Consider the following 13,839-nt stretch of genomic DNA (forward strand, 5'->3'; position numbering starts at 1 on the left):
TTTGAGATTGTAGACGTTTCTGATTTTCAGCTAATAATCTGGCTCTTTTTGGTGTGTCTGCTTCTGATGCAACAAGGCAAAAACATAACTAGACACCCTTTGTAAAATGTGTTTGGGTTCTAGACTTCCTGAAAGCTGCCAGTTTCTGGTGTGTGTGTACTTAACCAGGGAGCAACTATTTCATTTTCTTTCCTCATACATACACCTTCTCTGAGGAGCCAATGGCTGGCTTGCAGTCTATTTCATGCTGTTCCCTTCCCCTTTATCATAAAACGGCAGAGCCACTAAATTTGTGGAGACTGTGATTCATTTTAATTGTCACCCAGGAACCAAACAGATTTTTTTTTTAACTGCCTGATGCAAAACGTACACAATGTCCTTCCAGCTTTCGGAGAAGCCCAACACAGCTTAATGCTGCATAACATTTAACCTGCTAGAATGGCCAAAGTCCATATATAATTCACCTGCTCCCCAAATGCATATATTCCAATCTTGAGGAAACCCATTGAGTCCATGTTGATTTATGAAGTCCAGTCAGTCCCATGAGCAAATTGGATCACCTTGCTCGATTCTTCATTCCTCTTCTTCCTTTTTCTTCTTTCAAGAATCCAAATATTTACAAAAAAAATTGTGTGGGGATTTTTTTTTTTTAATGCTTTGGCTCTTGCATAATCAAAAGGTTTGATGAAGTAATTAGAAGGAAGAGTCCTCTCATGCCTCTGTTGACACAACTGCCTGCTTCAGGGAGGCTATCCCTCCCAGCAGCTCACACAAACCAGATCTGTCAGTACATGTGCAGAGTAAATTGTCCACACCTGAAGTAGGCCTTAGGCCACACACACGAGATACATGCATGTACATGTACTCACAACCCATGTACACACATGTGCATACACACATTAGTCATGGAACCCTTGTATGCAGGCATGCATTGTGTATATATGCACACAAACATGCATTCACACTCTCTCCAGACCTGTGGGTAAAACAAAGACAGCCTCTGCACCTTTCACAAACACAGAGCTCATCTGCATTTCTGTTCATGTCCATTGAACATATTATGAATACACATACGCACACTCGCATTCACACTCTCATTAGGACCAGCACACTCCTCTCTCACACACAGCCGCCCGCAGTCTTTTCGTGCACACACGGAGGCACAGCAGTTTGGAAGCACCCAGACTCATTTCAGCTCCATTTCGAAGCCGTCTTTGCCCCCTCGCCTGCTCATGACGCATTTGGCCACCAAAACTATTGTCGTGATGAAGAGGAAGAGCCCGATGATGAGCAAGGTCCACTGGCCTGCTGCGGCGTCACTGCTGCTCAATGACATCCCGAGGAAATTGACTCTGTTATCCCCTTGCACCTGGCCTGGGTGGGAACCAAGAAAAACAGAAAAAAGGAAGGAGGCAGCTCAAATGGAATATGGCTTGGATGGCAAAGGACTCAACAGCTCTTTGCCCTCAGCCAGAAGGGGGTAAGTTGCAATGCAGTTAAATTATTTCAAAACCTGTGGTCCAGTCTAGTGATTCTTTGAGTATCGGAACGGCCACCATGGGCCAGTTCCTTGAAGTAATCAAATTAAGAGAGGGAGCCTCCTGCTCCCCTCCCCTCCCCCACCACCATTTCCATGTTATAGGGATTTTGACTCATTTCAGAGCCTTTCAGTACCCGCAGAGGGCATCCAGGTATATTCTGGCCAGCCCAAAGTCTCTCCATTTCGCTTGTTCTCATTAGCGAGCCACTCTGTCAGCGGTTGAAAGTAGGTCAGCAAGGCCGCAGCTGACATGTTGCGTTGCCCTGTGATAAGTTCCATGGCGTCGGGCCAGGGTTTGCTGTAGCCCAGCTTCATGGCGTTCCTGCGGAAAGCAAAACAGCGACACAAAGGTGTGTGGGGTGGGTGTGCACATTCACACACAGGACATGAAGCGGGTGGATGAAATGCTGCAACAACCTAAGAACTGCCTCCCTGTCTTCCACTGAAGTGAGATCAATCCCTCTGAGAATCTAACAAACAGGGGGTAATGTTACCTCGTATTGTTTTGTTCCCAGCATCTGATAGGACAGCCCTGGGCTCCTGTTATGTACTGAGTTGCAACCTGATTGGCCTACAGGTGAATCCCGGAATTAGCCAATCACGTGCGGCCCGTTGTGTAAATAATGTATATAAAGCAGATATTTTGGGGGTACTTTCATTCCACACTACTATGAGCTGAATAAAGAGCATGAAATCCACACTCGACTCCCAGTATATTTCAGCTCCTTTAGCAGATGTCAGGGACTGGGGCAAAGGAGGAGGAATGAGGGAGACCACCTCCCCATCCTGACCCTTCCAGGGACAAGAAAGAAGAAGACAGTATAGATTTACAACAGGGGTTTGAGGGAAGTCGCAGCTCAGAAGCAGATGAGGGGTAAAGCTGGGAAATAGTGGGAGAGACAGAACAACACCCGCCTAACATGTTGTCATTAGAAAGCATTCCAGACCCACCATCTCCCAGAAACCGGCGAGCCTTAAAAGTAGGAGAGCAAAGAGCTCAAAGACAGAGGGCACTTAGCTGCACCCATAGAGGAGGTGATGACGACAACAAACGAGGAAGTGGGAGAGATTGGGGGTGGGGGGTGGAGATTCACTCGGGATTATGCCATTATCCAAGAGGCTGGGTTCTATAGCCTCTCTCTGTATTGTTTGAAATTTAAAAAGGACTGTAAGAAGCTTTTCCATGTCTTTATACTTTCCTGGACAACCAGCCGGAAACTGCTGACAGCATCCTGACAGCACCCTATCAGAATTCAATTTTGCATGCTGCCAAGTTGCAGGGCTTTAGTAGGATTGCAAGACCTAGCATTGTAACGGGTCCTACTACACCCAAGTCAGGATGGGCTGTGAATATGTCAATTTCAGTTTCGTTCCGTTTCTCATTTTTCAGTTCTCCATATTTCCACATCGGTTTCCTTCTTTTTTTAAAGGGGCGTTGTGAGTCAAAACAGGAACACCCAAAGGACTGAGAGGGCCCCAGGGGACTGATATCTGAAGCTTCTAACCAAAGAGTCAGAGCAGAGCTTTCCAGACTTTTCATGTCAGCGGCACACATTTCAGACACACAACATTTCGCGACACAGTAATTCACTTTTTACTAGCAAACCAGAGTTGTTAATCTAGCCCCTTTCCAGCCCCGGGAGCCACGCAGGTAGCATTTGGGTGACACACCTCCACGCCACAGCTGACACGGTTAACGTATCGCGACAAAGTTTGGAAAGCTCTATGGTAGAGTCTTACAGTGTAGCCCCACCCAGCAGATGCGGCTTGCTACTCACGCTAGGATTGTCCCAGCTTTCTTAGACTGGTAGATGTCACATTTGTGCAGGGGTCCTGTGTGGCCAGCAGCATTGCACAGGGCCTGGTGGAACTGGAACTGGATAATGAAACTGACAAAGTATCTGGAAGAGAGATGGAACAGGTGAATGGGAGGTCCAAGGTCACACTTGCTCCCGGCACCCCCTCCTCAAGGGCCAGAGCTGAAGACGGGACACTCTTTCTTCTTCTTCTTCTTCTTCTTCTTCTTCTTCTTCTTCTTCTTCTTCTTCATCATCATAATCATACTTACTTCCAGGGACGTCGAATAACTTACAAAAAAATCCTTTGGTCGAAAATCTAACTATAACATACATCAAAATCCTCCTCCTATTACTTATGCATAACAGTATATTCTTTTCTCCCTACTCATTTATCCTAATTTTTTCCCCTTCCTCCCTTCCCTTTAACCCCCCCCTCAAATTGTTCTCTCTTCAAATCTTTAACCATGTGCACATATTATGCATTCTAATTTGGATGCTTGGGTTGGCTTCCCCCTGTGCTATCCAATTCCTATAACTTGTCCATTTATTCAAAATCTTTTGACATTTGTTTTCCCATGTATCTTCCGTCATTACCTGTTCAAATATATCAGACTGTATATATTCAAAAACATAGTCATTCCAGTTTTCCATTGTCCATTTATCCTTTTCTTTCCATCCTGATACAATAATAAGCATGCCGGCTAAGATCATAATTTTATACCAATCTTGCTCTTTTCTTTCTGTTTTACTATTCCCCAGTATTCCTGAGATAAGCATTTCTCTATTGACTTCTATCTTAACCTGAAATACATCAGAAATAACCTTTATAATCTTTTGCCAATATTCCTTCACACAAATACACTCCCACCACATATGTGCATATACCCCTAACTCTTGACCGCAGTGCCAGCACTTAGGACTCAATCCTTTAACTATGTATGCCAGTTGCGCCGGGGTTCTATACCATTTCAATAGGAATTTCCTACTTAATTCTTTATATTTATCCACTTTTATTTTATCTGTATTTATCATCTCTTGGACCGTATTCAAATGAAACAGCCCTTAAGACGGGACACTCTGGCCTAACTTTTTCTAAATAACTCAGACCAGGTAGGGAATCACCTCCTTACCTGACATATGGGACATTTGCAGGAATGTGGAATTTTGCCCCTGGGTCAAAATCTTCTTCTGATCTTGGCACAGGAGGACATAAACCTTGGTACTTCAACCTATGCAGTTGGGATAAAAGGAGGAGGGGGGGGGAGAGAGAAATCACCAGCCAAAAACCAACACTGAGTGCTGATCTCACAGGGTGTCCAACCTAGAACAAGGATGAGAGAACCTGAAATCTTGGGACCAAACAGAGCCCCTCCAGGCCCTTCTCTATAGCTTCTTGGGCTCTTTCCGGGCCACACCTCTCTTGAGTGCTTTTGGATTGCTGGAATATTCCCTTGAATCGTGCTTAATTGCTTGCCTATTTGTGTGTCTCTGTGTAGGAACCTCTGGCTTTTGCATGCCCATAAAGTAGTTTACTGTACAAAGGTAAAAGTCAAATTCTTTGCTCCACCCACACTTGCCTCTGGCCCTGCTGCTCACCCCTGGCCTGTGACCCACAAGGTAAAAAAGGTTCCTCTATCCTTGCTCCGGAGGATAGAGGAACAGGACAGGGCCATTGTGTAGCTGGAGGGGCTTGTTTTTCTTCAGATCCCCCTGGGAATCGTCAACAACCTATTTCCACAATTACTGGCATGCTTTTATTTGCCCCAGAAAGAGACTTACTTTCAATACTTTCTTCATCCCATAGAGCAGGGATGTGGCCCCTCTGGGATTACTGGATTACAACTTCCATCCTCTCCAACATTGGCTGGAGCAGAAGGGAATTGGAATCCAACATCTGGAGGCCCACAGATTCTCCATTCCTACCCTAGATTTTCTGTGGCCAAAATATACACATCATGGACATGTCTGGAAGGGGAATACTTTCCAAAGTAGCACCCTGGGCAACCCCCAGTACGGGAGGCTCCATTTTGACCTTGAACACCACCTGGGGAAAGTCAGCAATGTTCTACCCACATTTTCAGAAACCAGGCCATGTTTGCTCTTCACCTCCACTCAGTTCTGAGTCAAGCTTGCTCCCAGCATAAACATATGGGCAGAACTCAGCCATGATGCAGCACAACCAAATTGTCAGATAGTTTCCTTCTCCAGGCAGCTACCTAATACCCACCTAAGATTCCACCATTGTTGATTGTACTCCTCATATGGAATGCGCCCATCAAACACTTTCCATCTCCACTGGTCCATCAAGTAGCCAAAGGGTAGGAAGGCTATCTTATCTAGTGCAATGCTCATCAAGTAGTTGATGTTACTCTCTGGCCAGGAGAAAGAAAGTAACAAGAAGAGTCTTAGACCCCAGTGCTTAACCTTCTGCCCCATCTCTCCTGGTGGTCTTACTACATTCCATGTATCCCACCCTTTACCTCCCAACACCTTATTTATCAAATTCCTAAATCCCACAAGTTCCCACAACCAATCTTATGCCTGCATCACATGCTTAAACAAGGGCTAGTCAGTCAACATTTATGGTGTCTAATTCAGTTTAAGGTAAAGGTAAAGGGACCCCTGACCATCAGGTCCAGTCGTGGCCAACTCTGGGGTTGCGGCACTCATCTCGCTTTATTGGCCGAGGGAGCCGGCGTACAACTTCCGGGTCATGTGGCCAGCATGACTAAGCCGCTTCTGGCAAACCAGAGCAGCACACGGAAACGCCGTTTCCCTTCCCACCGGAGCGGTACCTATTTATCTACTTGCACTTTGACGTGCTTTCAAACTGCTAGGTTGGCAGGAGCAGGGACCGAGCAACGGGAGCTCACCCTGTTGCGGGGATTCGAACCGCCGACCTTCTGATCGGCAAGCCCTAGGCTCTGTGGTTTAACCCACAGCGCCACCCGCGTCCCTCTATAATTCAGTTTATTCCAAGCCAATTTGAAAAGCCAATCTGGGTTGAAAGGCAACACAACAATGGTTAAGTGCATCCCTGCTTTTGAGTCTGTGGGATCTGGGGCAAAGTGTGTTGAGACTTGGTTCTGGGAAGCATATGCCCATTTCAACCTCTGCTTTGGCAAATTATAAGATATCATGAACACTGGTGTTTTACAAAGCTCAAAAATTCTAAAGAATTGCTGCTGAGAGCACTTTGCAACTAAGTGTCCCCATGTGGTCCCCTCCTGCTTACCTGGGTTGTCTTCCACCTGACTCAGCAGCTTGATGCTGTACAGGTGCTTTGGGGTAGACACTGACAAGGCCATAACATCTCCGATGGCTTCATGAAATCCTGGGTTGGCCCCATCACGTAACGAGATTGGTTGGTCCTTGTACTGCAGGAAGTACTGGACATGGCCCATCTCGTGATGAACTGTTATTAGGTCATCCATATTCACAGAGGTGCATTGCTTAATCCTGAAGCAAGAGAAAGATGGGGGAAAGGTGTCACGGCCATGTAAAATAATAGAAGGGAAAGTGAAATGGAAGGGAAATTTAGAGCTGGAAAAGAGGAACAGCCAATTTAGTTCACTCACCAGCCAACCGAGAGTCAGGCATGAGAGCAGGCAGATTGCTGAAAGATTTTTTAATAGAGTAATGGCTCCAGATGATTTATGCAGCCAGATGATTTATGCAAGTGAACAGAGCCACAAATTGCAATGAAGACGTCTGCCTCCCTCTCTCTCACTCACCTGACCCAAAGCTGAAAAACCCACCTGAACCCTGGATTTTTGGAGCAAATAGCCCAGCAGACAAGGGTGGGAAACAGAGCCATATCTAATCCCAGCAAAGATGTGGCATTGGTGCAGGTGGAAATGTGGGGGGGGGGACATGTAGACCCTGATTTTTTGGGGGGGCTATGCAGAGTGGTGCACAGCAAGTCGCATGGTCAAGCCATGTGGGGACCTGGAGAAGTGAACAACCAACTTCAAGAAAAGAGAAGGCAGAATCTCTTCGGGGGGGGGAGATTGTTACGTGGCAGTGGGGGTAAACTCTCTCCCAGAAGAAGAGGAAGAGGAAGAAGAAGAGGAAGAGGAAGAGGAAGAAGAAGAAGAAGAGGAGTTTGGATTTGATATCCCGCTTTATCACTACCCTAGGGAGTCTCAAAGCGACTAACATTCTCCTTTCCCTTCCTCCCCCACAACAAACACTCTGTGAGGTGAGTGGGGCTGAGAGACTTCAGAGAAGTGTGACTGGCCCAAGGTCACCCAGCAGCTGCATGTGGAGGAGCGGAGACGCGAACCCGGTTCACCAGATTACGAGTCCACCACTCTTAACCACTACACCACACTGGCAGCCAAAGCACAGAAGGGTAAGAGGATAGCCTCCCCTTTATGGATCTACCCAAGGGTCAAGATGGTGGTGAACTGCATGACCACAGGCCCATGGCAGTGGAGGGACAAAGAAGACTCTACTGCCTCCAGCCCTTCTCCACCCAGTCACCATGGAAGCACCTGAAGTCCTTGCGGTTGAAGAAGTCCCAGGCTGAGGCATGGCACACCACGTCCCTCCCATCTGTTGGCTTCTCCAGCATGGACTTTTCCCAAAACTCAGGTGGCATAGGGATGAGACCCAGGGATTGGAAAAAGCTGTCAGATTGTTCAAACATCTTCTTTGGTGTCCAGCCCTGCAGAAAGGAGAGCGAGTGTAGAAGAGGCAAGCTGAAAAACCAGCAGAGAGATGGACGAAGAGCACATAGAATCGGAGAGTTGGAAGGGACCGTGAGGGTCATCCAATCCAACCCCTTGCAATGCCCCTTGCTGAATGTGGGGCTCGAACACAGGACCCTGAAATTAACAGTCGCATGGAACCTGCAAGGTCATTGTGAAAGCCTCGCCCCTTCTGGCTCGATTCTTTCTGCTTCTGCTGCAGCGTAATGTTACCTGCTAGCTGAAAACAGGAAAAAGATCTGCAAAATATTTGGCATGGGAACGTGATATGTTGACAGATGAGGTGTAGGAGCCAAACCCTAAATCAAGGGCGGAATATAGCCCTCCACACTTCTCCATCAGGCCCTCAATATTCTTGCTAGGCCACACCCTTTCCTCAGCCGCATTCCTAACATGCCCCTTCGTTGTAGCATCCTTGGGTGTTTCTCCCCACTGGCTGGAATTGAACTCTGATAATGCCTCTTGCTTGCCTGAACGAAGGACAGAGAAGGGTGTGTGTGTGTGTGTGTGTGTGTGTAAACAAGCCTGTTGTACAAATTTCTCCACCCACTTTTGCCTCTGGGCCTGCTCACCAATGACATTTGGTCCCCTGAAGGTTGCACAGAAGGGGATGCAGCTATTGAGCTGGAAAAGGTTCTCTGTCCTTTCCCTAAACATTCCCATAATCTAAAAACACCCATGTGTCAAATACAGTACAAAAGCACAAAGGAAGTCATCCTTGGGGCCTGCCCTACCTCTGTAGAATCTCATTTCCATAAAGATTTTGCAAAGTCTAAAAGACTTTCCTCTTGATAGCTGCAGCTGAGCAGATTTGGGATTCCTACAGGTCTGGCTGGGCTGTTACATGCACCAAGAATTCACAATGTTATATGTCAGATACACAACAAAATATAGTCATACCCTAGAAGTTGAACGGAATCCGTTCTGGAAGTCCGTTCAACTTCCAAAACACTCGGAAACCAAAGCGCAGCTTCTGATTGGCTGCAGGAAGCTCCTGCAGCCAATCAGAAGCCGCAGAAGCCCTACTGGACGTTCAGCTTCCAAAAGAGCATTCGCAAACTGGAACAGTCACTTCTGAGTTTGCGGTGTTCAGGAGCCAAAACATTTGAGAACTAAGTTGTTCGAAAACCAAGGTACCATTGTACAGAGAGAAGCAGGAAGTAAGGGCAGAAAACTAGTGGTTTTTTTCTGGCCCACCTGGAATCTCCTTTCCTGGCCTGGAACTGTGGATATTAGGCTGGGTAGATACCAAGAAAAGGCATTCTACATGCTCTCCGAAGCACCTTCCTTGAGAGCTAAAAGTTTCAGTACAGTTAAGGGGAACTGGATGCTACTTCAACAACTCAACAACCTTGAGCCCCACCTTAAAAGGTTGCTAAATAATTCCCTTAGATTTTTGCCCTGGGGAGCTTCTAAACAGGATGAAGGTTCAGACTAGTCCCCAAGAGAAACCGTTTCAAATAATAATTGAATAAAACCTAGCTGCACCAACCTGGCTTTTCATGGCGGGTGTTGCATCCACTTTGATGGCGTTGGGGTAGGGCATGACGAGTTCAAAGATGTTTGACCATGACTGTGCCCACATGTTTCCTAGGAAACAGAAAATAGAGTTAATGCGTAGGTAGGGGGCAAAGAAGCCCCCCACCCAAGGGTAAGACAACAACTAGATCCAACATCCACTTTCTGAGGGAAGAAGGGCTGGGTGATTCAAGGTGAATTCATATGGATGGAGCCCCCACTAGACAATCAATAACTTTGTTCTCCAATAGCTTCCTTCCCATTTCTAAAGAAGAAGAGCTTGGATTTGATATCCCGCTTTATCACTACCCAAAGGAGTCTCAAAGCGGCCAACATTCTCCTTTCCCTTCCTCCCCCACAACAAACACTCTGTGTGGTGGGTGGGGCTGAGAGACTTCAGAGAAGTGTGACTAGCCCAAGGTCACCCAGCAGCTGCATGTGGAGGAGCGGAGACGCGAACCCAGTTCACCAGATCACGAGTCTATCGCTCTTAACCACTACACCTCACTGGCTCCCACTATATTAGAGGTACAATGTGTATAATAGTGGTCTTTCCACTTGATCGAGAAGTGCATGTTTCGCTTCCCATGTCTTCTCTCAAAGTTGGGCTTCAGTTAGAGGAATATCACATTCTGTGAACTGCTCAGAGTGCTATGTTTTGCACCTGGGAGAAATGTGATAAGGTGACATCCCAGGAAGTGCATCCAGTAATTATTGCCATTGCCATATAGAAAGCGCTTCTGGAAATGTTACAGACATCTCTTGAATATTCATGAACGTGTTAGCAGGAGCAAGACAACTCACTCTTTCCCCCCAGCAATTGTTTCGTTTCATTTTTTAAAATAAAATAAAAATACGAAAACCCTTAGAGGCTGCTTGTTCCCCATTCCTGTGCTCCAGCACGCAAACCATCAGGGGGTTGGGGTTGGGGGGGGGAGAGTGCAAATGGGAACAGTGGGTCATCACTCTGTCCACGCTAAACAAGACTTTCCCCTCCATCCACAATGCGGATTGGAGATCATACTATGATTACTTAATCAGAGCTTACAGAAGTAAAGGAAAAGTAGTGAAACCAGGTCATATTTTGTCTAGCTGTGTAGAACAGCTCTAACTCCATTTCTGCATATCTTCTTCAAGAGTCATTATGCAGCAGCCTTCAAGGCGCCGTCTTATGCTTCCTAAAGAGCTACTAAATGCATCATTGGCTGTCTCGGTGGTGACATCTACAGAGAATTAGAGGCCAGTGAATAGCATTGAAGTGTTAGTTCTGTCTGCTTCCACTGAAAGAATCTGTCTGTTTTGTTTACTGATTATTCAAGAGCTGCAAAGAGGCTACAGTGCTTAAAAAAGCACACCCAGCAACTCCTGCAACCTGGAGGTGAGTGGAATAGCAGGGACATCAACTGGACCAGGGTAAATACGGAACACAGACAAATGTATATACAGTGGTACCTCGGGTTACACATGCTTCAGGTTACAGACTCCACTAACCCAGAAATACTACCTCGGGTTAAGAACTTTGATTCAGGATGAGAACAGAAATTGTGCTCCGGCGGCACGGCAGCAGCAGGAGGCCCCATTAGCTAAAGTGGTGCTTCAGGTTAAGAACAGTTCCAGGTTAAGAATGGACCTCCGGAACGAATTAAGTACTTAACCTGAGGTACCGCTGTAAAGGCATTTATTATTTAGCAAGAAATGATTTAGTTTATTATATTGTTTAGTTTATTATTTAGCAAGAAAAATGAACCTTCCCACACACTGCCAGAGCTTAAACGTTCACAATATTAAAGCAGAATAGACATTTGTCACTTCTGAAAGTGGGACCTCCCAGTCAAAGAGAAGAGAAGACCCTTCATGAGGTTGAGGCATATCTCTTATAGTTTCAAAAACGACATAAGTCTTTATGACATCTGAATTTTAGGCATTATGATTGGACAATTCTTATTTTTGATGTCATATAAAGCTCCCTTTCATGATCTCACCTTTGCCCATGCCTCCTGGAGTCTTGCTAAGGGTCCCAAACTAGTCAACTTCTCCCTTTTTATGTCTTAGCATGTCTGTTAAGACCCCAATTTTGGTCACTCAAAATATTTTTTTCCATATCCTGTCTCCATGTCTTCTCTAAGGCCACAGCTTTTAGTCATGTCCCATCCTGAACCCAATTTCTTGATAGCCTTTGCAGTTTTGATACCTGACAGTTTCTCAATTCTTTCTGAACTTCTGTGATTCTATAGATAGCAGCTCTTAACAATTTCAGTAATCCTTCATTGCCACTTTATGTCCTATACACCTAGTTCCAAATTGCTCATCCCAACACCTAGCCTACAGTGTCTGACTTTTGGAAAATGTCACTATTTCTTCCTCTTTCCTCCTAATTCCCCTGAATTTATTTGCAACTCAGCCTTTTCCCCATCCAGATGTGTGGGGTATAAATATTAAACAACAACAACAACAACAAGCATTTTAACACTGTAAGCATTTTAAGGCAACCTTATAATAGTCAGATAAGCTGACTTTTAGGTTAGGTCAATTAATAGCATCATTGATTATATTTTGCCTCTCTTGATAACTTTTCTCCATGTGTAAGGAACATATCTAAGAGCCACTATATGCTATGCTCAACAAATGTGCATTTGGCAAAATATGCTGCAGACCTCCTACAAAATCCTTAATCCTAAAAACCTAGACGCTAGGCATGGCCTAATACAAGGAAAAGCAACCATGGAGTAGGCCTTCAGAATCACATAGACAATGGGGAGTTGCCCAATATTGTCTTCTGGCTCAGGAGTTTGGTGTGGAAAGGCTTACCTAGCAAATGAGCTGGGATAGGGCCCCTGAGGTTGATGTGACCTTCACCATATTTCTTGTAGAGAGCCCGGCGCACATAAGCATGAAGATTGAGGTACAATGGTTGAAGCTCTTCCCAGATTTTCTCCAGAACATCTTCCAAATCCGGAGTTTCATACAGGGATCTCCAGAAAGCACCATTGTCCGAATGACCTGCACATGAACATGAGAATATAGAAGCCCTTCTTCATCTTCTCCAGTTGTGTCCCCAGGGCTGGTGTTACTGCCTGCGGTGGAGCACCAGGTGACACCCTCCCTCAAAGCCAAGACAGATCTAGTTATTTGGGCATCTGAGGCAGAACATCTTAAAAGCCCTTCTCCCCTGCCTGGCAGTGAAAATACAACCATAATAAATGAAATCATGAATAGCTTGCTACTCTTTCACCATGAAACCAAAAAATCTGCTTGTCTAAGGCAGCTGTTTCACTCTGCTTGATGGTAGGTTTGGCCAGGTGCCCCAAACCGAAATGTTGCAAGCCCATAGCAAGGAATATCTTTTCTAAGTTCCTCATTTAAAGTATTAAAAGGCTCCAGCTCCCCCTTCCCAAGTCTGACATTCTGCCATGGGAACAGAGTAAGTGAACTTTGTGGACATCTGCATCTATCTGCCTTGCTCTTGCGTGGCTCTGTAGTTTAAAAAACAACAACAACAAAGAAGCAAAACAGTGCATGCCTTTGTTCTGGTGGTTAGACTAGTGGACTTTGCTGGAAAGCTTCAGTTACTGATGGCAAGGTAGGCTTTCCACTGAGGGACACTTTCTGCTATTATTCTTATTACTCGCTTTTTTTTTGCCACAGGCAACTCAGAGCAACTTACAAAGAAAAGACTACAATGCTTGCCATGTCTGCATTGACTTTTGAGGCTCACCTCAAACAGTTTGGGTTCCGCATTCGTAAGAGTTATCCTCTGCCCTTACAACCCACTGTTCCCTTTGTTGGAGCAGTCAGCATTGCAAAACATGCTTACCGTTCAATATGGCAGCCGTATTGCTCAGCTCTACATATTTCTGGTACATGCTTCGGATTTTCTTCCCTGATACATCCCGCCAGCCTTTCCAGGCATTGAGGAGCTCGTTGTAGTCTCTTGAGTGAGCCATGATGTCCATGAGTTCTAAACAAAGAGCCAAGACAAGCAAGAATTAGGTATGAGATTAGGCACCATATGTGCTGTAATGTGTATATCTCTCCCCTTTGGCCTGCCTCTGCTCCCTCTGCACTGTGCAGCAGGGGTGGACTTTGGTAATACTCTGGTAATATGGCGCTCTGAGCGAGGCCAAAATTCAGCGGCCCTGATGGATTTTCTCAGTTATGGATCTTCTCAGTTTTGTGCCCCCTTGGCTGGCACTGCCCTAAATCCAACACCGTGTGCAGGCTCACCTATTGAGCTTCCATTATGTTCTCTCCAAACAAACACGGTACACTT

The 13,839-nt window shown here is 45.8% G+C and overlaps 1 protein-coding gene across 1 annotated transcript in view; it reads right to left on the reverse strand.

Annotated features, from left to right (window-relative positions):
• Positions 1–289: 289 nt before the first annotated feature.
• ACE (angiotensin I converting enzyme) overlaps positions 290–13,839 on the reverse strand; it is a 55,312-nt gene continuing 41,762 nt past the window's right edge. Inside the window, exons 16-25 of the mRNA XM_081166097.1 lie at positions 13,384–13,527; positions 12,378–12,569; positions 9,544–9,641; positions 7,836–8,008; positions 6,575–6,798; positions 5,567–5,711; positions 4,470–4,568; positions 3,319–3,441; positions 1,675–1,862; positions 290–1,374 (exon numbers count right to left, since the gene is read on the reverse strand). Coding sequence (XP_081022223.1) covers positions 1,187–1,374; positions 1,675–1,862; positions 3,319–3,441; positions 4,470–4,568; positions 5,567–5,711; positions 6,575–6,798; positions 7,836–8,008; positions 9,544–9,641; positions 12,378–12,569; positions 13,384–13,527 — 1,574 coding nt within the window. The 3' untranslated portion in view covers positions 290–1,186. The remainder of the gene's footprint in view (positions 1,375–1,674; positions 1,863–3,318; positions 3,442–4,469; positions 4,569–5,566; positions 5,712–6,574; positions 6,799–7,835; positions 8,009–9,543; positions 9,642–12,377; positions 12,570–13,383; positions 13,528–13,839) is intronic.

This window comes from Podarcis bocagei (assembly GCF_964188305.1).
Source record: "Podarcis bocagei genome assembly, chromosome: 13".
NCBI lineage: Eukaryota > Metazoa > Chordata > Lepidosauria > Squamata > Lacertidae > Podarcis > Podarcis bocagei.